The 23,113-nt window shown below is 40.6% G+C and overlaps 1 protein-coding gene across 6 annotated transcripts in view; it reads right to left on the bottom strand.

The window, feature by feature from the left end:
- The window catches only part of ANKRD44 (ankyrin repeat domain 44), a 219,690-nt gene that overhangs the window by 161,397 nt on the left and 35,180 nt on the right, over window positions 1-23,113 (bottom strand). For all 6 annotated transcript variants that reach the window (XM_006159916.3, XM_027776323.1, XM_006159917.3 and 3 more), the window contains exons 2-3: window positions 10,466-10,544; window positions 511-581 (exon numbers count right to left, since the gene is read on the bottom strand). In XM_006159916.3, the coding sequence (XP_006159978.1) occupies window positions 511-581; window positions 10,466-10,544 (150 nt within the window). The remainder of the gene's footprint in view (window positions 1-510; window positions 582-10,465; window positions 10,545-23,113) is intronic.

Raw genomic sequence — 23,113 nt, forward strand, 5'->3', positions numbered from 1 at the left:
GGCTTGGTGTCTGCGTTTTTTCCCTCCTCCCAGGTTCCAGTTACATCCGACTGAGCTCGCCATTCAGTCACTTCCATGTCTCTTATTCTCTGACATGTTTATCCTCCTGCTCAGCTCTCCCTCCTTCTGGCCTGCTAAGTCCCCACTTACCCATTAAAGACCGGCTCATCAGACACCTTTTTTGGGAAGACTTCCTCTATTTAGCAGGCAGTTAGTTGCTTCTTTCTCCCATTCATTTATGATATTGTGCTGATCTGCTTCCAGCCCTGTCCGCCCCACCAGACTACTATTCACTGCAGTCAAGGATTGAGCTCTCCCATCTTGGAGTCCTCCAGACATGCCCCCACCATCACGTCTATCATGCAAGAGGTTCAGAGAAACAGTTATTCATTTTTGGTAACCCTTTTGCCTTAGAGGTAAAGCCTTTACGCTTACCAGTAAGAATCCCTAATTCAGAGGAAAGAATTCTCCCGCATAGAAGGTATTAGGTTAAGTAAGGTAATCACTCACTTCACTTCTGGAAGCAACAGCCCGGTGCAGTGGGGTCAGCCACATGTTGTCCTTGGCATTTACACGAGCTCCTGGAACCAAACAGCACAAGTCAGAGGCATAACGGAGTCAAGGAAAGTTCTGCGGATGTTAGGTCAAATGCTGCATCTGGCTTCCATGTACCTGACACGACCACTAGATTTTCTTTTCTTTGCATCCATCATGTTCTGACAAGCTTTGACCTGGGCTAAACAGATCAGTAGAAATCTGCTTTATCTAAGAATTCCAATTATGTCTCTGAGACTAGCATGATATTTAGGTAGGAAAAAGCCAGCTTCCATGAAGCTGTTGAGTGGACATAATGTGAAGTCTCTGTAGACTGCTCACAGTTCCCTCTTGACAAGGAGTAGGCAGACAGGCTCAAGCAGAAGCCATAACAAGCTCATGCTCAGAGGTGTGTTCACGCTCAACTCTGTGGAGGCCAGGTCACAGCCAAGTCACCACCATTGGACAGGAGGTCCATGAGAATGGGGTCCCAGAAAGGAGAGTACTCACTCCTTTACCAACACCCTCATAATTTCCCCATGAGCACGAGCCCACCAAATCTATTTCCAAACACCTAAAACACACAATCCAAGCTTCTTGGAGGAAGCAGAGGATTGAGGTTTTGATCCAACTGGTCAGAGATGAAATGTTTATAGAAGGACTATGAAAAGAGAGGAGGAAATATGTATGGTAGCTTTGCTGATGCAATGAGGAGCCATTTTAACCCTACGACAAGGAGGAAGGAAGCTCCTGAGGACTAAGAGTGAGGCATAAATCAAATAGACTAGAAAGTACGCAGAGAGGGGAAGTGCAGAGGAGGTGGGACAAGGCTGAGAAAGTGAGTCAGGTGGAAGCAGGGCTGACTAATCTCCCTGAGGCCGGCAGAAGCTGGCTGATTGCTGAAAAATAGAAACCCTTTGTAAAGGCAGCAGCAGGAGACTTGCAAGGGTAAAAGTGAGGTAGAAGTCTAATTTAAGGCAATGGCTAAAAGGAAATAGCAAATCATAGGATTTAGGGGGGGGTTTCTTTAAAGAAAAACAAAGAGAATAGCATTAATCACAGAAATCAAGAACATAACACACACACACACACACACACACAGAATACCTACCCTCCAGCCCTCACTCTGATTTCACTGGTTTGAGATGGGGTTGGGCATAAGAATTTTTTTTAAACTCCCCCCAAGACCCAAGATTATATAATATGCTATCACAGTTGAAAGCCATGGGTGAATTGTTGCTTATTCTAATAAGGTTAAAATTGTGTGAATCTTGGAGCCAGCAGGTAGTGTGGTAGTTAAGGTGCTGGATTCCCACATGGCCAACTATGAGTTGAGTCCCAGATCCAGTGGTTTGAGAATCACACCAGACTTGTATGCATGAGTGTTCAAAAATCCTGGGAGAAGAATGGAGGGGAAGGGATTGCAGAGTGGCCATCATCCCCTGGGGTGGGATGATTTCTCACTTTCCCACTCTCTGTCTCTGTCTCTCTCTGGTGAGTGCACATGCCCTATGGGGGGAAAATTACATGAATTCTAATTCCACTGACTCCAGCTTGCCTAAAAGAGTTGAAGCCCCTTCCCTCAATGAGGACTACAGAGAAATCAGTTTGGGTGTGTAGAGGTGGTCAGCTAGCAGGAAACCTTGGGCTAAATGCTCTGGAGTAAAATGAATGAGATCTTGGAAGAACGGTGAGATTCATGGTCAGAAGACCCAGGGTTGAGTCCTGATGCCAGCTCCTGTTGGCCCAATGACCAAGAGCCGCTAACCCGTAAAAAGAGGCGATCACAACAATACATCTGTATCCACTTCACAGGTACTCAGGAGACATCAAATGAGTATGAAATGAAACAAAGTGCTCAAATAATATTAGCCATTTTTATTTCCAAATCATCTCTAATATCTCATTCATCTCTAAAGCTATGACTCAGGTTTTCATAGTGAGTTAATACCATAATTCCCAACAAATGAGGGGAAAGCAAATACAGAGATTTAAGAACACGAAGAGACACCAACCAAGATTGTAGAAATAAGTATCTTTTTAAGAGCAAGAGAGACTCATGTGCTAGAGACTATGGGAAAAAGGAAACCAATTGTGATAAAGAAGAAAAAACTTGGTGAATTTTAAAATAAAAATTCCACTACCAAGAAGAAACTGTAGATGTCCTCTCTTAAGTCTCAGTTTCAACAGATAACCAAGTTACAAAGCCAACTTGTCTGGTTTAGAAGGAAACAGCATTTGTCTTTTTAGGTCCTATTATCTCCTCTTCCAACATTCTAGAAACTATTTTACCCTCACCTTTTTGTCAGGCCTTTTCTTGGGTCATCAATATGTATATATGACCACATTGCATTTCTACTGCACGTTTCTCTAGTAGGCTAAGTCCATGTTTGTTACATACGTGTAGGCCATTTCTTTGGCACTTATTTCACAAACATCGTTTTCAAGCTTTCATGCAGTCCTGGTGGACTGGATTCAAGTCTATTATTCTTAGCCTTTGGCAGAGTAAATTCTGTGTAGACTCGAAAAGCTAATGCAAGAAGAAACCCAAATGACAAGACACATATGGAAAGATGCTTCTCAAAATTCACCAGGGAGAAGCAAATTAAAGCAATATTAATATATTATTTCACACCCACTGAATTGGTGCGCATGATAAATGCCAAGCGTTAGCGAGAGTATGGAGCAGCAGGAGTACTTCACATATAGCTGGCAGGAGTATAAATCAGTACAACCCCCTCTGGAAATTAAATTGGGCTTACTTAGTAAAATGGATGATGTACATACATGCCCTATCACCTAGCAATTCCATCCTAATAATATATCCTAGAGAAATCCACATTGAGGTAAGAATGTCACTGTGGCATGTTCATAACAAGAAATTGGAATGCCAACTATTGTTCAAGAAGAAAATGGATATATACACTATGGGGTATCTCTACATGGCATACTACACTGCTACAGAAATATGTAAACAAATATACTTCACAATCGCCAACACTGAATCAACAAATCAAGTTGCACATAATACCTATCAGCTACATAAAGTTTTTTTTTGAGAGAGATTTTTGCTATAGGGCGTGTGTGCTCGCCAGACCGACAGAGAGAGACATAGAGACAGAAAGCGAGAAATCACCCCCCGGGGGGATGGTCACGCCACAATCCCTTCTCCTCCATTCTCCTCTCGGGATCTTGGGCACGCACACACACGCGCCCGGCGTGAGTTTTAAGTCACCGGGTCCGGGACGCGAACTTATATATATATATATAGTGTATGTATATATAGATATGAAATAAAATTTAAAATATAGCTAAAGAGAACAGATGCCAATTCTGGACAAAGGTTGCTTTTAGGGAGAGAGGAGTAGAAAAGGGAATGAAGAGTACTCGGATGAGTGTAACTGTCTTCGATGTTTTGTTTCCTTTCTTTTTGTGCCATAGGGAGCATGAGCTTGCCAGACAGAGAGAGCGAGACAATGAGAGGGAAAGTGAAAAATCATCCCCTAGGGGGATGGCCACACCACCATCACTTCTCCTCCATTATCCTCCTGGGATTTGGGGTGCACATGCACATGCACCCAGTATGATTTTCAAGCCACTGGGTCTGGGACTTGACCTGTGATCAGCCATATGGAAGTCCAGTGTCTTAATCACTATGCCATCTGCTGGCTCGATGATATACTTGTTATATCTATTCATGTTGAAACTTACAAAATGAGTTCATTTCTTTTCATTGCTATGTGTAGTCCAACAGAAATACAGTTTTTAGACAGTCTATCAATGGGTATTTCAATTGCTTCCAATATGTCACTGCTTAAACAATTTCAAATAATGACACTAATAAAATAACTTTTTATAAATATACAAATATGCAACTATTTGTCTAGGATAGACAATTAAAAATAGACTTTATATGTGATAGGTAATACACTTTTTTCTTTTTTTAAGGTTTTTGCCATAGGGGATGTGTGCTCACTAGAGGGACAGAGAGAGGGAACATGAGAAATTAACCCCTGGGGGGATCGGCTGTGCCACAGTCTCTTCTCCTCCATTCTCTTCTTAAGATTTTGGGCACTCAGGCACACATGCCTGGTGTGATTTTCAAACCATGTCTGGAACTCAAATGATAGTCAGCCATGTGGAAGTCCACATGCCAACTCCCACACTTTTGGCTTTAATAGGTACTCTCAAACCTCCACAGTGTACCAATTTACACATTCTTAATGTTTAAGATTGCTTAGTTTACTCACATCGTCATGAACATTTGATAATATCATTTTTTAAAGAAATTGTTTAACTTAATTTTCTTCATTTTTTTTTTTTAATTTGACCAGAGAAAGAGAGAGAAAGTGAGAAAGCTAGCCTCCAGGTCTGGGATTCAAACTGCGGTTGGCCACGTAAGAGTCCAGCGCCTTAACTACCATGCTGCTGGCTCCAATATCAATCATTTTAAATACTGCAAATTTTAGTCAATAATACTCAATGAGTTTTAAAAATTGTCAATAAGGTAGGTAGGTCTCACATTAAGTGTTCGTCCCGGACATGTATACACATACAACATCCAAAATTTAAAGAACGCAAAGTGACATAAGGAAATTTTTGGAGGTGATGGATAAGCCTTTTAGTGTGATTGTGGTGATGGTTTCATGAATATATGCATACATCCAAACTCATTTATCTACATTAAATATGTAAAGCTTATTGTATATCAATTATATCTCAAAAACATTGCTTTAAAATAAATAAGTAAATAAATTTTGCAAATCTAATCGGAAGAAAATGGCATCTCACATTTGTATTCTCCTGTTTAATAAGGAGGTTGAGATTTTCTAATACATTTGTTTACTGGTCATTTATTATTCATTTTCTGAGAATTATTTGGTAACATTTTTACCCATTTCCTCCATTTTTTAATTATTTTTCTTATTTATATTTATATACACGTATTGTTATTACTATTATTATTTCTGTACTCTAAACATTTTTAGTTTTATGTAGATCCAAACGTGGTCTTTGAGATTAAAATTCTTTTCAGGGAGAAAAATGACCCCAAGCATGCTGGACCTTACAGAGCAGTGTACGCTCGGCCCCGGCATGTGACACCACCGGCATTATTTGTATGCAGCTTCAAAGTCACTTGATAAATATAAAGATAATTAGAAATCTGGGAAATGGCTTCTGTCAGTCACTGTTTCAGTCCTCCTTCCTCCACTCATCTTTCTTAAGAAGGCTGAATAGGCAGCTGGCAGGAAAACCTCCTCTCTGCCTGTAACAAAAATTATGATGACAGAAGCAGAGTTATCTGCACGAAGACACGAGAAGTACTTTATCATGTCACCTCCTGCTGCTGGCTTCCTCATCCTCTTCCTCTGAACACTTTCGAGAGTCTTGTTTACATGTCAGAGGGAGATGTCAGATGCTTTGGGCTCCGGATTGAATATTTATAACTGATTTTTCTAAGGGAAGCTCCGTGTTATTTACCTGCCTGTCAGGCACCATTGTGCACTGAAGGGCACTGTCTGCATGTCTAATGATTTACAGGCAAGCGCGTTCTCACCCAAGGACATTTTCAAACTTGCCCATGAAAATAAGCGCTAGGCTGTACTGATTTTTCAGAAACAAAGGCCCCACTAAAAATTACCAGATGCAAACTCTAATTCCAGGGTAAGTATGTTTTTTCAGCTTATTGCCGTTATCTCACAATGTTATTTTCCTATAGATCGTGAGTAAACTTCGTGTTATTTTCATATAGATCAGGAGACTCTGAACGTCTCTTCTGGAGGCAATATTTCTGTTCTTTTAGCTTTGTCCTCTAGGAAGAAGCAGAACAAAGGAAAAAGACATGCAATAAAGGTGGGCTGAGTGGCTGAAAAATCTTACGGGTCAAAGAGCATGATTGATTCTTCTGGCTGGGTTATCTGAGGGCTGGCTTTTAATGGTTGAAGTAAACATGAAAGAAAGAGCCCATGAAACATGTTGATAATATGATGATATCATCTCGCTGTGATTCTTTTAAACAAACAGGGCAAATCTTTTCATAGCACGGCAGCACTGTTCTTTAAACAATGACCTTGCAAGCATGTATGATAATTCCATGTATGTGGCAATTGCTCAAAACATTGTAAAAATTCCTCCTTGCGGTTGTCCTAGAGCCAGTAACACACCCATTAGAAAACAGTTCATTACTTCATAGTTGAACCACATTTGTGGGCCAAAATCAGCACTGCCTGGGTTAATCACCCCTTTCGTCAGATGAAATAAAGTTAAATCCATCCTCAAAATATGAATATGTGGGGACCAGCAGATGGTGTAGCAATCATGTCGCTGGACTCCCACATAGTCGACTACAGTTCGAGTTCCAGACCTAGTGGCTTAACTCATGCCAGGCACATGTGCGTGTGTTCCCAAAGTCCTGAGAGAAAAATGGAGGAGAAGGGATTGTGGCATGCCCATCTCCTCTGGTGGGTGACTTCTCTCTTTCTGTCTCTCTGTCTCTGTTTCTCTGGCAAGTGCACATGCCCTACCAAAAAAAAAAGATATCTCTAAAAAAATGAATATTTGCTATGTACAAGGGAATCAAAAGAATGATATGTCACCAGCTATGAAGGCAATCAGCACTGAGAGTGGTAAGCACATTTTGAAGTCACAGGAAATAAATTTGCAGGACTACTACAAGATTAGTGGCATAAGTTATAATATTTTATTATTTTTTAGAGGTTTTTACTATAGGGTGCATGCGCTTGCCAGAAAGACAGAGAGAGACAGAGAGACAGAAAGTGAGAAATCATCCCCCAGGGGGGATGGCCACGCCACAATCCCTTCTCCTCTATTCTCCTCTCGGGATCTTGGACACGCACACATACGCGCCCAGCGTGAGTTTAAGCCACCGGTTCCGGGACTTGACCCATGGTTGGCTACATGGCAGTCCAGTGACATAGCCATTATGCCAACTGCTGGTCCCCTCTAATATATATATATTTTAATGTTTACTTACTAGCTACAGTTGACAAATATTCCCATATTAGAAGGTGCATGCTTCCAATTTCTTTCTTTAACCCAGGACTCTCTAACCCTTTCTTCTCTGTAAAATATTTCTACAGTAGTCATTTTTCTATTGCTCTGCTTCTTATATCTCAACCCTAGTCCTTAACTTTTAGCCCCTGACAGGTTCTTATTGATCTCATTGGCCTTCTCTCTGTCTTAGCCCTGACTTGGCCAGTTCCCAAACAGAAGCTAGAATCAGGGGGAAATAAAGCCAGGCATTGGACTGGAAGTTATAAGAAGGTAACATTTGCAAGATCTGAATTCCTCCCAAGACCTTGTTGACCTCGCCTACTTAGAGACATTCAGGGTTCCACAGGCCTAGCTCACAGGAGATCATGTCAGTAGGAATTTAGCAGGCTTGAGTTACAGGATGTAAGTTCATGCAACAACAAAAAATACAGCTGGAGTGGGCCATTCTGGCAAAGGACAAATTATTTGTCCAACATGGGAGTCATTAGCACCTCATTCCTTATTAAATTGGAAAACTGTTTGGTTGGATTCCCTAAAGGGTCAGCTGCCAGATGCAAGCTCAGAGATGAAGTCACCATGCTCTGTGCTACTTCTTTGTAACTATGGTATGAACACTGAATAAAGGACCTTTCAGAGAGAATCAAAGCCACGCAAATTCCCAGAGTCTACCTCAGCTTCCATAGCTGAACAAAATTGCCAAAGAGCTTTCTCAATGCTCTCCCATGCCCTAAGTCTTTCTAATTTCATGGAAGGGAGTCGTGTGGAGTTCCGCTGCAAGTTGAGCCAAAATTAAACTAAAGATATGAACAGCTCAGTAATCCCAACACCAAACAGGTGTGCTGATCAAGATACAGTACACAACAGCTTCTTCTGACTCTACGGAATCAGCCAGAATTAAAGAAAGGATGGTAGCATTCTTCAACCAGGTAAAGGTGAAGTGGATCAAGTTTCCCAAACAATCATCATCCCCAGACACCTGAAGGAAAATATGTACCCACTTCATGCTACAGAACTAAGACCTTCCCTTCTAGATATAGAAACAACAATGCAAAGTTGAAGTCTAAACTAAAGCTTTGAATTTGCGCAAGCATGCATTCTTTAATAGGTCTCTTCATGCAAGATTTGAATCGTGGATATAGCTGGTTGGGACCATCAGGTATCATGACAAAATTCATTATTTTATGCCTCTACTGATTCTGTAATTTTCTACGGGCCAAATTTCAATTGCTAGGGTGACTAGTCAGGTGTGCATTGGCTCTTACCCATAGTCTGTGTCAACACCAAACAATGTATGTTTGCTTGGAACACAGCCCTTGAAAATCTTTAGGACTGTCAGAGCACAAGGAACACTACACAAAATCTAACGTAAGCTCTACATGATTGTCAGGAGCACAGGGCACATGTATTCTGAAGCAAAGAATACTTGTTTCCTGAGGACACCCACCTCAGGAACATGAGCCCAACAAAAACAAGAGTACTGTGAATCTCTCTCATATATCACAACACAATTGTTTCTTTTCCACAACCTTCTCCATATCTGCTTGAACACATGTATCAGCTTCTACCTTAACAAGGCTTACTCTGAAATTCTACAGTTTCCCTTGACTGCCATGCACAAAGGCAGAAGTTTATGATAGGCCTTTTGCATAGTCTGTGGGCAGAAGCATTTCCTCCAGATTTCAATCTCCCCAAACAAAAAGGAGGAGGAAGAAAGGCAGCCTGTCTGCATGCAATCTACACTGAGACGTGCACGTGCTCAGATTTACTCCAGGGATTTGTCTAGCAAACGCTCAAGGGAAAAAGCACATAATGGTTTGAAAACCTGTTTGGTGAGATATACTGTGCATACAGGTTTCCAAAAAACAGAAACACTGACATTTGAAAAATCTGATGAAATATTTAAAACACAGAGAATATCATAAAGACCAATGTACACATAAACCATATTTACCATGTTTGCTGTATTTGCTCCCAATTTTCTAAAATATGTTTCAGAGAATTGTAAGAGTCCCTTTTATACCCTGCCCTAAAAGACATTTCTCACTCAAACTGCCCACTCAGAGGTAACCACTATCCAGAAACACTGCTGTTTCTATACTTTTATTACAACGTCATTGTCATGTATCCATAAACAAGACATACTATTGTCTTGCAGCACAATTTAAATATATGTAAACATGCACAATCACACATATAAGTATGTGTATACACACTTAAAGTATGTGTTTATATATATAGTATACATATATAGCATATACAGAGAAAAAAAGAGATTGCATGTGTGTGTATGTTCATGTAAACGTTAAGAAATCAGTTTTCTTTTCTTCCCTTTCTTTTTTTACAATTTAAAAAAATGATATCTAAATATATTACCTTTACCTTTGTCCACCATGTTGGACCTAATTAGACAGCCAGAAATTAGTTTTTTTTTTTTTTTTTAAGAGAGGTTTTTGCTGTAGGGTGCATGTACTTGCTAGGGAGACAGAAAGTGGGAAATCACTCTCCAGGGGGTTGACATGCTGCAATCTCTTCTCCATCTTCCTCTCGAGATTTTGGACATGCATGCACACGCACCCAGCATGTTTTAAGCCACAGGATCTGGGACTTGAAACACAGTCAACTATGGGGGAGGAGTCCAGGAACATAACTATTATGTCACCTGCTGGTCCCAGGAATTAGGTTTTCATAGCAATAATGGAAGTTTCACTGGAGAAGTCATTGTTAAGAAAGAATAATTTAGATTGTTTTGTGTGTGTGTGTGTGTGTGTGTGTACAGATAAAATTGCTGATCAAATAAAGTTTGATCATTAAATACACATAATGAATTGGGTCTAGATTCATCCTAGTAGTTAAATCTAGTGAGATTGTCATTTCAACTTTTATCTACAGTTGATAGTTGAGTATAGTGGTTATTTACCTGACAAAATCAGGAGTTCAATGATCTCTGCATCTCCCAGAAATGCAGCCACATGAAGAGGGGTTCGCTTCTCCGAATCCTGAAACAAAAAATGTCAGAGATACACAGTAGGTCAGTGATGGCGGGAGGTGCCTTTTGTGTCGACATAATAAGACATGTCACTCTGATGTTGGTGCTTGTGAAGCAGCATGAAAGGCAAACTCCTACTTGGGTGGTTATACATTTTCTCTTAGCCTACCTCACAGTCACATGTTTGAAGGACTCTACTTCCTGTGTCTGTGCACGGTATTTGCCTACCTGCTTCTTTTACCGAAACCCAGCTAAGGTCAAGGGGAGACCATCATGCACTAGAAAATTAATTTCAATTTATTTTCAAACCTTAAGTAGAAAAATACATGAAAACTTGTCTAACCTACCTTAGCAACATAAATCCAAGCCTTCGCTGATTTTTTTTGGGGGGTGGTGGTAAGGGAACATAGTGAAATTGCTCACAAGAGCATTAAATGTAAGTATAGTCATTTTACCCTTTCTACCCTCATTAACTGTCGCCTACATCATTGCCTACTTGTAGAATACTTATCAAATGCCTCCTCTTGCCAGGAATCACATTCTGGGGATGGAAGGGTGGCCACAACAAACCTGATCCCTGTCTTCAAGAAACCTACATTCAAGTGGGGAGGCTGACAAGAGTCAGGTAAATAAAGGACACATGAGATCATTTCAGATATGATAAAGGATATGACTAAATCAATACAGAATAATGGGCTTAAGTGATTGGGGAGATGGGAATAAGAGTAGTTAGGCAAAGCCTTTCTGAGGATGTTGACATTTAAGCTGAGAGATATTACTGTCATTTTATAGATGAGAAAATCATGGCTCAAATAGATTAAGAAGTTTCCTCAAGACCCCAGAAGTATAGAGTAGGCCAAGATCAGTCCTTTACCTGTCAGAATCCAGTCTATGTCCTTGGCTAGGTATTTAGGTCGAAAGACAGCATGATAACATGTGAGGGGGCAAGGATACTGCTTTTTCATCTGCAAACTGGAGATACCATCTACCTTAGGAGACTGATGAGAGGAATCTAAATAACCTAAGTCAATAAAGCCCTAGGCAAGCAGGGGGCAAACGTACAGTGAGTACTCCTTACGTATTACAGCATTAATGTCATTGGCAAGAGCTAGCTGTATGATATCTTTCCTCCAAGACTGAAAGCCTCCTTGAGATAAAGAGCAGCTCTGAACTCCTCTTAAAGTGAACATTAGCGGGACTGGCAGATGGTGTAATGGTTGCATCTATGGACACTCACATGGCCAACTGCGGTTCAAATAACAGGCCCAGTGGCTTGAAACACACCAGGTATGTATGTGTGCATGTCCAAAATCTCAAGAGGAGAATGGAGGAGAAGGGATTGTGGAGTGTCCATCTCCCCAGGGGTGATTTCTTGCTTTCTGTCTCGCTGTCTCTGGGAATTGCACGTACCTACAGCAAAAATCTCTCTCTCTCTCTCTCTCTCTCTAAATAAATAAATAAATAAACTACTACTAGCAGCACCTGAGGTATTCAGCACTCAGCATAAATTGGTTGAACTGAACTAGTCTACATACATGGCCTCTTCCACAAACTTCCATCAACTACTCTGTAACAGTGGTGACCAAAGTCTGTCTTTAAGATTTCTCCTAAAACTAGGATGCATTTTTGTTTTCAGATTCTTGGATCCACTATTGATTTTAATCATCATTTTGGTTAACATTTGACTGTGCAATTAACCTAACAACGCTTGATTAGTCCAAGGATACTATTCTGTTTCCTGATAATTCAGGCTCTAGGTTCCTCCTCTGTCTCTTTCAGACTATTGTGTTCAGTCCTCTCATGACTCACTAATATCTACAACAGATGGTAGGCAGGAGACATGACTAGAATTGATCTTTAAACAAGTCTATTTGTTAGAAGGTATGGTAAGTAGGTTTTATGAAGGGCTGGACTAACGTTAAGTGGCTAAAAAGAAGAAAAGAGTTTGAATTAGTTGGATACAAACATCGTCTATGTATGGCTGCAGACATTATGGATAAGTGGCAATGAGGTAGTCATGCAACTCTGCAGTGAAAGTATGCGTTGGAAATTCAATAGGATACATGACCACAGTCAACCCTATGAGAGTTATATTGTATCACTCTATCTTTGAAAACAAAATTTCAATCAATATTTGATTTTTTTGTGGAATATGTTTTCTTATCTGAAAATCAAGAAGGTTAGTTTGCACAATGAACTATACTTAAGTGGGATCAGACATTCATAAATGTGGTCTAATTCTATGTCTCCTATTTATAGCCCTACAAGCATTTTCTGTTTTAGCCTTATACTCCCTTTGAATCTTTACTACATCTACTTAAAATTTTCTCTTGGGTGTTGGGATAAAAGTTAAGTAATTATATGTTCTTCTGTGAACTGAATTAGTTCCAGGGTTTGGTTAAACAAATTAAACCTCGCCTAAGTGATTTAAACAAGGACTATCCCAACCCAAATTATGACTTTATTTGACCTGGAGCGAAGTTAGTCCTCTGTTTGAGAACTTGGCCTTAAATAAAAAGCCAGAAAAAAACCAATATCCCTTCCTGCCTTGCAATTCTGGTTGGCTTGTCATTATATGACTGGTTTTGCTGATACTACGGCCCCTTTTATGACACAGCTTATTCAAACCGAAGTTTATATAATATAAAAAGGGTGTGTTCTGTGAGATCATATTGTAAAAAATTCTTGGTTATGAATCCCAGTGCTCCTGTTAACATGCATTGAAAAGTTTCCTGTGGCTTCCAGGAGAACTATGTCAACTGACACTCTCCTTTGGTGATGCGGCACAGACAAGCAACTGCAGAGACATCCAGTTCTCTCACCCTACAGAAACTTACAGTGCAGTTAGCAGTTTACAAACATAGGACATTGGAAAAGAATAACAACAGAGAAGAGGCAAATAATATTGATGACATTAAATGATTTGTGAAAATTACCAGATGTAATGAAACAAATATCTTGGCGAATAGTGAATATTCCTCCCAAACCCTCCAATTCTGAACTGGCCTGTGCATGAAGTCTCAGCTGACATTTAAAAAAATAAAGCTCTTGAGAATTGGGAAATTTAACGCATCTTTTTCAGAACTTCTGAGAGGCTCTATCAAGTCTAGTTTATCTGGAAACCTTTGAAACTTTGGGCCAGACTTCCAGGTCAGTTGCAGAGCTATCCCCTATCTTAGAGGCTGATTTTGGGGGTAATTTCTTGGTCAAAACTGGAATCAAGGACAGGTATTCACAGAAGCATTCAGACTTGGTGACCGAGCTAAGCACTCTGTACCACTGCATTTGGACACTCTGCGAAGACCAACAGTGGATGAATGGTCACATCAGTCTTAATATCACTCACAGATACAAGAGGGTAACACAACTACGAAGCAAACACAGTAAGGTGAACACAAGCCAGAACTGACTCACCAGCATAGTTTTTCAAGATTATCAAAGTATTACAAAAAGGAAGGTCTTTTCATCCCCCTGTAGCTCTAATTCCAAATAACACTCTGCAGTTTCAGGCACACGAGAAGTATGAAGACCTAGATTTCTCCAGAAGGAAGGAAGGTAAACCCTCTCTTTCTATGAATAGCCAAAGACACACATAACCAGCTGGGGTCTGAGCTAAATTTGCAGTATGTCTTAGAGAGATCAGACAGAGGAAGTGTCTGCGTCGTCTGTTTACTAAAGAAGCAGCAGATGAAAGAAAATAGGGAACTCGAAGTACGCACAGGCAAAGTGAGTTTGACATGGGCAGAGAGGCCATCCTGGCAGCTGAAAATACTGTGTAGACAGGCAGACTGAGGAGCACTCCAAGCCTCTCTTTTGAAGATTAAGAATTGTTTATTACATGCTTTGCAAATTCTGAGCTGGAACTGCATGATCTAATCTGAATTCCAAGTATTTGCCATTCACTAAAACAAACTTTCTCCTTATATATGACTACCTAACATACCAAGACAGGCAGATGGGGCAATATTAAGAATATGAGCCCATAAAATACAGGAGTTCCAGTCATCAATCCAAAGCCTCACCAAAAATCAAAGAGGCTGGGAAATAACTAACAGCTTAGGTCTAATGAGTTTAATGTGATACTGAGCAGAGATCAATGGAGACAAGGTAACATGTAAAGAAACTCAGGGCATAAAATAAATATCTTGGAGATAATTCAAATCACACTAGTCAAAGTCATACTATGTATTTAAGTTAAACCAGAAAAAAATGGAAAGGATACTTGCTCTTAAGGCAGAGATTTAAAAGAAAGTTATAAAGAGAAAAAGAAAGCAAAGGAGAGAAAACAATATCAAATTTCTTTTTAAAATTTGATGTTTACTTTCAATTTCTAACATTTCATAAATACTGGGAAGTACAGAAGTACAGACCTATGTGTTATCACCAGCAAAACCAAACATGTTAACCATTTTCTGTATCTGCTTTAGAACTCTGTGCAGAAAAATAACTTCAAGGATAAAGTGCCATGGATCAGAATGTAAATGGTTCAGAAAATAACGTGAGTGTGTGTGTGTGTGTGTGTGTGTGAGAGAGAGAGAGAGAGAGAGGGAGAGCACATATCAGGTTAGGCTGTTTTCAATTCTTTATTATTACACACATGGTGTTATAGTGTGTATATTTGCACACGTCCCTTTGTGCACATGTGTCACAATTCCTCTAGGGCAGATACTGAGAAAAGCAAATACTGGATCTTATATATCCAGTTGTATTAGGTATTGTCGAATTGCTTTCAACACTAGTTTTACTAGCTTCTACTTCCACCAGCAATATATTAGTTCCTTCCCCCCAACATCCTGGCCAATATGTGATGCTATCAGTGGTATTACTCTTTGCTAATACAAAGTGCCTGACATGGCATCCTCTGGTTCTTCAACAACAAGCTGCCTATCTTTACCCATTGTTAAATTCAGTTATTAATCTTTTTTTCTTGTGGTGTGTGAAGTTTTTTTATTGTTTAATTCTACTTCCAATGAAAATGAATTTATGCCTTCATCTAGACATGACAGAGATGGATCAATCCCTTCCCCCAAGTCACTGTAAGAGAAAATACAGAATTAGAATCTATATTCATCCTTTACGTGTACATTATCTAGTAGAACTAGTTTTCCTCATCTGGAGTCTTCTATGCCACAAAGGTGCCATCAAATCCCTGCCCACTGGGGCCAGCAAGTGGCATGGTGGTTAAGGTGGTTGGATCCCACATGGTTCTAGTCCTGGACCCAGAAGCTTGAAAAACACATGAGGTGCATGCCAATCCTCAGAAGAGAATGAAAGAGAAGGGATTCTGCTGTAGCCATGTCCCCCAGGGGGTGCTTTCTCACTTTCCACCTCTATCTCTGTGTCTCTTCAGCAAGAATACATGCCTCCATAACAACAATGACAAAAATCTGCCAACATGCTCCCAGCATCACATAATGTATGAGGGGGCATCTTCAAAAAGTCCACAGAATTGGGGCCAGTAGGTAGCGTGGTGGTTAGGTGCTATATCCCACATGGCCGATGGCAGAGCAGCTTGAAAAACACACTGGGCACATGTGCATGTGTGCCCAAAATCCTGAGAAGGGGATGAAGGGAAGGGAATGCAGAGTGGCCATACCTCATGGAGAATGATTTCTCTCTCTCTCTCTCTCTCTCTCTCTCATGGGTCCTATAGAAAGAATCCTAAAAAAGAAATTTTTTAAATTATAAGTAAGAGGTTCAAAGCTTGAAACTATATTTGCTTCATCTAACTCTTGAAACTAAAAAAGTTATTCTTCATTACAATGAGTTCTCTTACCCTGATATTCTAAACCCAAGAAGGTAGTCTACTCTTAGATAGTTACCCAAGAAAAATGAAAATATATGTCCATACAAAGACTCACATGTAAATGTTCATAAGAACTTTATTTGTAATAGTCAAAAGCTAAAAATAATCCAGATTTCCAACAAGAGATAAATGTACAAACTGTGGCATTCCCATATGATAAAACACTACTTGTCAATTTAAAAATTAAATTATTAATATATGTTACAACATAGATAAATGAAAATAATTATGCTGAGGGAGAGAAGCCATGCATGCCCCCCAAAATAGTAAGTACTGTATGACTCCATTGACATTAAATTCTAGAAAATGCAAGCTAACATAGAGTTACAAAAAGCAGATCAGTGGTGGCCTGAGGAGGCTAGAGGGATGATCAGGAGGGATGGAAGGAATTAAGGGGCATAAGGAAGCTTTTAGGGGATACATTGATTATCTGGAAGGCAGTGATGGTTCCGGGGGCTTAAACAGAACTTCACAAATGTACACTTTACATAAGTGTTTACTGTGTGCTGATTATTCCTCAATAAGGCTATTTAAAAATATATACTAGACAAAACATTTTCTCTCGTGCAATGAAAAGAAGGGCATATTTAAAAGGTTAAAAATATATACACCTCAGCAACAAGGCAAATTCAGCTCATAGGAAAAAAGAAATGGCAAAATATTTGCAACCAATGGTGGGTCAATTTAGAAATTACTCATGCTATATCCTGCTCATGTTTAGAAGTGAAAAGTTCTTGCATAAGAATGGCCTGTGGTTCCTCCTCTAAAGGTTCTGAAGAAGCCTAAAGTAGGCAAAGAGTGTGCAGAATCAGCTTTTCATTCTCCCTTCCACTCTTTACCCAGCGGATGACATTCACTGCCTTAGCTACGGAGTCTAGCACCTATCTCCCTGATAATAATTGCCATTGGAGATGCCAGTACTTTAACCCAGGCATAGCAGTTTCCCATTCTTTCCTTGCTTGTCTCTTCTCCATATTTCCTCCTGACTTCCCAAGGCTCTTGTGGCTTTTGAAGGTCAGCCAGGGAGCAAGCAAGTAAGTGAAGAATCATGAGGAAAAGAAGGATTATTTTAGCTTCTGAACACTGTTCCCCCAGTTTTAGAAGAGCATAGGCTAACAGTAATAACTCTCGTTGGAGGATATTTGACTCTGTTCGTTAGAAATGTACAAAAATGGAAATAAGCGATGATTCTGGTTGCTCAGGGAAGGCTGCAGATGTCATTACAAACCCCAAAGATACAGTGTTCTCAAGACCGCTTAGAACTAGGAGTTGTCAGGGCTAATTTGAGGAGACCTCAGTCATCAGAACAATCTTGCAGTCTGGACAGAAATCTCAATCTCCAAAAACTCCTACCCTCTAACCTTACCTGAGGAGAAACTGACCTATGAAAATTATGTGATTATGAAAGATGGAGTGAGAAGAACTGAGGAACCTAGAAGGTGGCTCTCACCTAACTAGAAGAAGCATGATCTCAGTAGACCAATAATTCACCTTTTTATACATCTATAAATAAATGGAATGTTTTTATGAATATAAGTATGTCAGAATTAGCATTTTTTTCTTTTACATATTAATTTTTTTTTTTTTGGAGAGGTTTTCGCTATAGGGCATGTGCGCTCACCAGACAGACAGAGACAGACATAGAGACAGAAAGCGAGAAATCACCCCCCAGGGCAGATGGTCATGCCGCAATCCCTTCTCCTCCATTCTCCTCTCGGGATCTTGGGCACATACGCACACGCGCCCGGCATGAGTTCTAAGCCACCGGGTCCGGGACGCGAACTGCGGTCAACTACGTGGGAGTCCAGCAACATAGCCATTACGCTGACTGCTGGTTCCCTTACATATTAAATTTTTAAAAATGGATTAAAGTGCCCATACTTTCAAAATAGGCACAAATAATAAGACCAGCAGTTAGCGTAATGGCTATGTTGCTGGACTCCCATTAGTTGACTGTGGCATGAGTCCTGGACCCGGTGACTTAAACTCAAGCCAGGCACATGTGCGTGAGCGTACAAGATCCCGAGATGAGAATGGAGGAGAAGTGATTGTGGCGTGGCCATCCCCCCTGGAGGGGGTGATTTCTCGTTTTCTGTCTCTCTGTCTCTCTCTGTCTTTCTGGCGAACGCATACCCTATAGCAAAAACCTCCCCCCCCCCAAAAAAAAGGCACAAATAAGATAACTCTTCAAAATCCCTTAGAAGGTTTTTGTTTCCTAAATGAAACCTTTCACAAATGTTTATGAAGTAAGAATGCAGACAATAAATCTAGAAACTTGAGTACCAGTGGGAGAGTGGATGGTTTATGCCAAACCTGCGGGTGCATAGCAACATGTCAGCACTGAATTATCACGAGATCATTGGGATCTTACCACAGCGCCAGAATCCCAAGTGACAAAATGCCTTTTAGAGTAGTCTTTGTCCAGGAAAACTGATGGAGTACCAGCTATTTATTATATCATTTGGCCAGTAACATTTCTTAGGAACCAGTGGAAACAGAATGTGAAAAAGGTTCTAATTCTTACATCTTGCAGAATGGACAACTGGCCAAGAAGTTTGTGCTTTGTCACCCGTGAAATAATAATAAAGGTTGAGCCTATCTAACCCCAAAATTCAAAATCTAAAATGCTCCCAAATTGAAAATGTTATGAGCAGGGATGCATTGCTCAAGTGGAAAACTCCACACCTGACTTCCTGTGACAGGTTGGAGTCAATGCATTCCAATACGAAAATGTACAACATAACCTTCAGGAGATGCGGTTTAGGTGAGCATGGACTACACATGAATTCTGTGCTTAGACTTGGGTCCCATCCCCAAGATGATTCACTACGTATGTGAAAAAATACCAAGATAGGAAATAGGAAACAAAGAGCAAGTCCAGAACATTTCTGGTCCCAAGAACTTTGGACAAAGGCTACTCAACCTGTATAAATCCACCCACTGCAGAAACAACCGTCAGAAGCTTCTGATGAAAACCAAAGTAGATCTATAGGAGCATCACCTTTCCCTGTAGTCTAAAAGCTCATAAAGTTCACAACTGCTTCGTGCAAACCCCAAACATTAAGAAGCAGAGTCTTCATATTTAATACATGTGTTAAATAGCTTTTCATGAAAAAAACATGATTCTCATATACATGGTGGGAATGTTTTGTACTAAAGGCTTTTGTTTTTCAATTTTATTATTATTATTTAGGTTTTCACCATAGGGCATGTGTGTTCACTGGAGAGAGACAGAAAGACAGAAGTGAGAAATCACCCCCCACCACCACCACCCAGGAGGATGGCCAAGCCACAATCCCTTCTCCTCCATCTCCTCTCAGGATTTTGGGCACACACATACACACACACACACACACACACACACACATACACACACAACACATGTGCCAGGCATGATTTTCAAGTCACCAGGTCCAGGACTTGAACTGTGGTCAGCCATGTGGGAGTCCAGCATCTTAACCACTATGCCACCTGTTGGCCTCTACACTAAAGATATTTAAGGAAGCCCACAGATTGGAACTGCTCTTGGCTCCAATGTTCTAACTAGAGAGGTAAGAAGTCTAATTTTAATTAGAGCCTCACCACAGGCTTGCTATTTTTTTTAAGTTTATTTACTCTTTCTATGAGAGAGGAAGATGGGTGTGGGAGGTGTTATAAGCTCTCCCTGCCCCCAATCCTACCCCCAGCCTCAGGCACTCAGGGTCACAGGCACACACGTGTGCCTGGGGTGCACAGGGAGACTTCAGGACATGAACCTGGCACCTTCCATTTGCAGAGCTACTTTACTGCTATATCACTGTGGTTGGCCAGGTTCACCATCTCTTTTAATTAATTTATTAACCAATTTATTCAACAAACGAAAATGTCTAATACAAAAACAAGATAACCAATGGAGTAACTTTATCAGCTGGAAAAAGACCTGGTATTGATTAAAGGGTGAAGAGAAGGCAGCTTCAATAGACGATTAGCAGTGGGGAAGGTTTGTTGTCCAGTAAATGACCAGACAGGGTCGGAATCAAAATCTCAGGAGTACAAGCTGAGAACTACAGACCATTTGAACTGTTGGGGCATTAGAGACACTTAGAGAGTATCAATAACCGGCCTAAGGTCAGACAGCGATTAGTGGTAGTGGTGGAATCCTTCATTCATAGAATCGACAAAATATTTCTTGGGGTCACCATGTGCCACGTTCTGTGTCAGTCATGAGGATACAGCAGCATTCAGGAACAGAGTCCTCACCTTCCGAGAGTCCAAAAAGAATCTGGTTGCCCTGACTCCAGGCACTGGAGTAGACTCATATATCAAACATCCCATTATCAAAGAGCAGACACACATACGCAGTGCCAAAAACACCAGAGAAAGAATGATGTGCCATGAAAGGACACAATAATGCTCAAAAGTATCTACTCTGGACATAACAAATCCTAGTTATCGGGTCTCTCTCTCTCCCTACCCCCTCCCCCACCCCATGAGTTAAAAGCAAAAGCTTATTAAGCAGTTTATGTGGTCCATAGAAAAGCATTTTTACTGAAATGATTAGTATCTCTTTACAAGGTTTCTTCAGCCTCCAGGTGGATATTTTAGAAACGAGTTTATGTGTAATGGTGATAATAAAAATCACTGATGCAGTTATCTGGACCTCAGAGATCAGATCGGTGCAATACACCAAGATGTTAACAACTATTACCTGTGGGTGAATAATTTTATGGGTACTTTTCACTTGCTTCTTTGACTGTGTTTCAAGACTTGCAGTTTAGAAGCAAGAAAATAAAATTCTTTTGTAAATAAAAAGAGACTTTCCTATTAAAAAAAAGAAAGGAAGGAAGGAAGAAAGAAAAGCCTGCTCTAACAAGAGCTCATTTCAAGTAATTACATATGCTCAGTAAGGCACTGCACATTATTTCCCATCCAAAGCCTTCATTACCTTGTAATAGGGTTCTTTTGGTTGTTGTTTTGAAGTCTATTTCATTTATGATGGAAGACACATGTGCATATGCATAAAAGAACAACCGAGGCACCTTCCACAAAGTGTAGTCATGCCCAATTCCCTCCTCCCAGCCCCCCAGTTGGTTAGAATCTTGAAGGTTCATGCACATGCCGAGTGTTTCAGGGGATCTAAACTCGCCATCAGTCATGTGGCTTCCAGCACTGCAGTCCAGTAAATTACCCACTGCACCACAGAGGCTGGGCCAGGTTTTACATAACTAATATGGGAATGTGTTTCTCTGCAAATGACAAAACATATTTACAATTAAACATGGTGAGAGACCAGCAAATGGCATAATGGTTACATGGCTGGACTCCCACATGGCCGACTACAGATCAAGTCCTGGACCTGGAGGTTTTAAACTCACGCTAGACATGTGTGCGTGCATGCCCAAAATCTCAAGAGGAGAACATAGGAGAAGGGATTGCAGCATGACTATCCCCACTGGGGGTGATTTCTCGCTTTCTGTCTCTCTGTCTCTCAAGTGAGCGCACGCACTCTGTAGCAAAAATCTCTCTCAAAAAAATAAATAAATAAAACAAAACAAAACAAAAAAAGTGATACTGAGACCAGCAGTTAGCGTAATGGCTGGGTTGCTGAACTCTCATGTAGTTGACCACAGTTTGAGTCCGAGACCCGGTGGCTTATACTCACACCGGGCACGCGTGTGTGTGTGTGTGTGTGCCCAAGATCCTAGGAGGAGAATGGAGGAGAAGGGATCGCGGCGTGGCCATCCCCCCTGGGGTGTGATTGCTCACTTTCTGTCTCTCTGTCTCTCTCTGTCTTTCTGGCAAGCGCATGCACTCTATAGCAAAAACCTCTCCAAAAAAAAAAAAATGGTGAAACTATCATTTGTCTAATGCTTCATAAAGTTACCAAAGCTCTGTTGAACACAATGCATCAACTGATTCTTAAGAAAATTCAGGGAAACTGATCAAATAGGTATTATCATCCTTCTTATCCTCTCCATCTTATAGGAGAGGAATCAAGGCTGACTCAGAGTTCAATGACTTGCCCAGAGCCACACACCAACCAGTGTTTGGTGACTCTGGGTTTGCCAACTCAACGCCATGCAGAACATTAACTAACAAGTAAGAAGAATCTGATTTTGTGACCTTCCCAGCATTTTGGAGGCCTTTGTCTTACTTTGATCTTTCTTATCCAGGAATCTGTGGGATGGACAAACACACACACAAACATACACACACATACACACAACACACACACACACATACACTTTCACTAGAATAAATATAGACTCTGGAGTCACAATGACCCAACCTTGAATCTCTCCTCCACCACTATGAACTGTGTGATTTTTAGAAATAAATCAACCTCTTTTATATTCATTTTCAGTAAAATGAAAATAGGATGACCTTCCTTACAGGCATGAACTAGATGTCCAACAAATATTAGGCATCCTATTATTATTAATGACATCTTTGTGGCTTATCCTGATTTTTTTCAATTCCCCTTGGTGACCACAGAGGAAAACTAAAAGGGGATGCAGAATAGTTCCTGGGGCAACAATTTTCCTAGTCAGAAATGATATTTCTTTACAAGTAGAAAGGCTGGCTCTGTCCAGGCCGGCCAGTAGCCGCACTGAAGTAGTTACCGTTGCATCCTGTGTCCTAGCCATTATGCCCTGTCCTACCTCAACCCAAAAGCTGAGCCTCCCTCAGTCTCAGAGATGAGCCATTCACTCTTCATCCTTTATCTCATGAGACCTACGGCAGTCTCTTCCTCTCATAGAACTACTTAAAACACCCACATACCAGTGGCCATT

Source organism: Tupaia chinensis, unplaced genomic scaffold (assembly GCF_000334495.1).
Source record: "Tupaia chinensis unplaced genomic scaffold, TupChi_1.0 Scaffold000661_1, whole genome shotgun sequence".
Taxonomy (NCBI): Eukaryota; Metazoa; Chordata; class Mammalia; order Scandentia; family Tupaiidae; genus Tupaia; species Tupaia belangeri.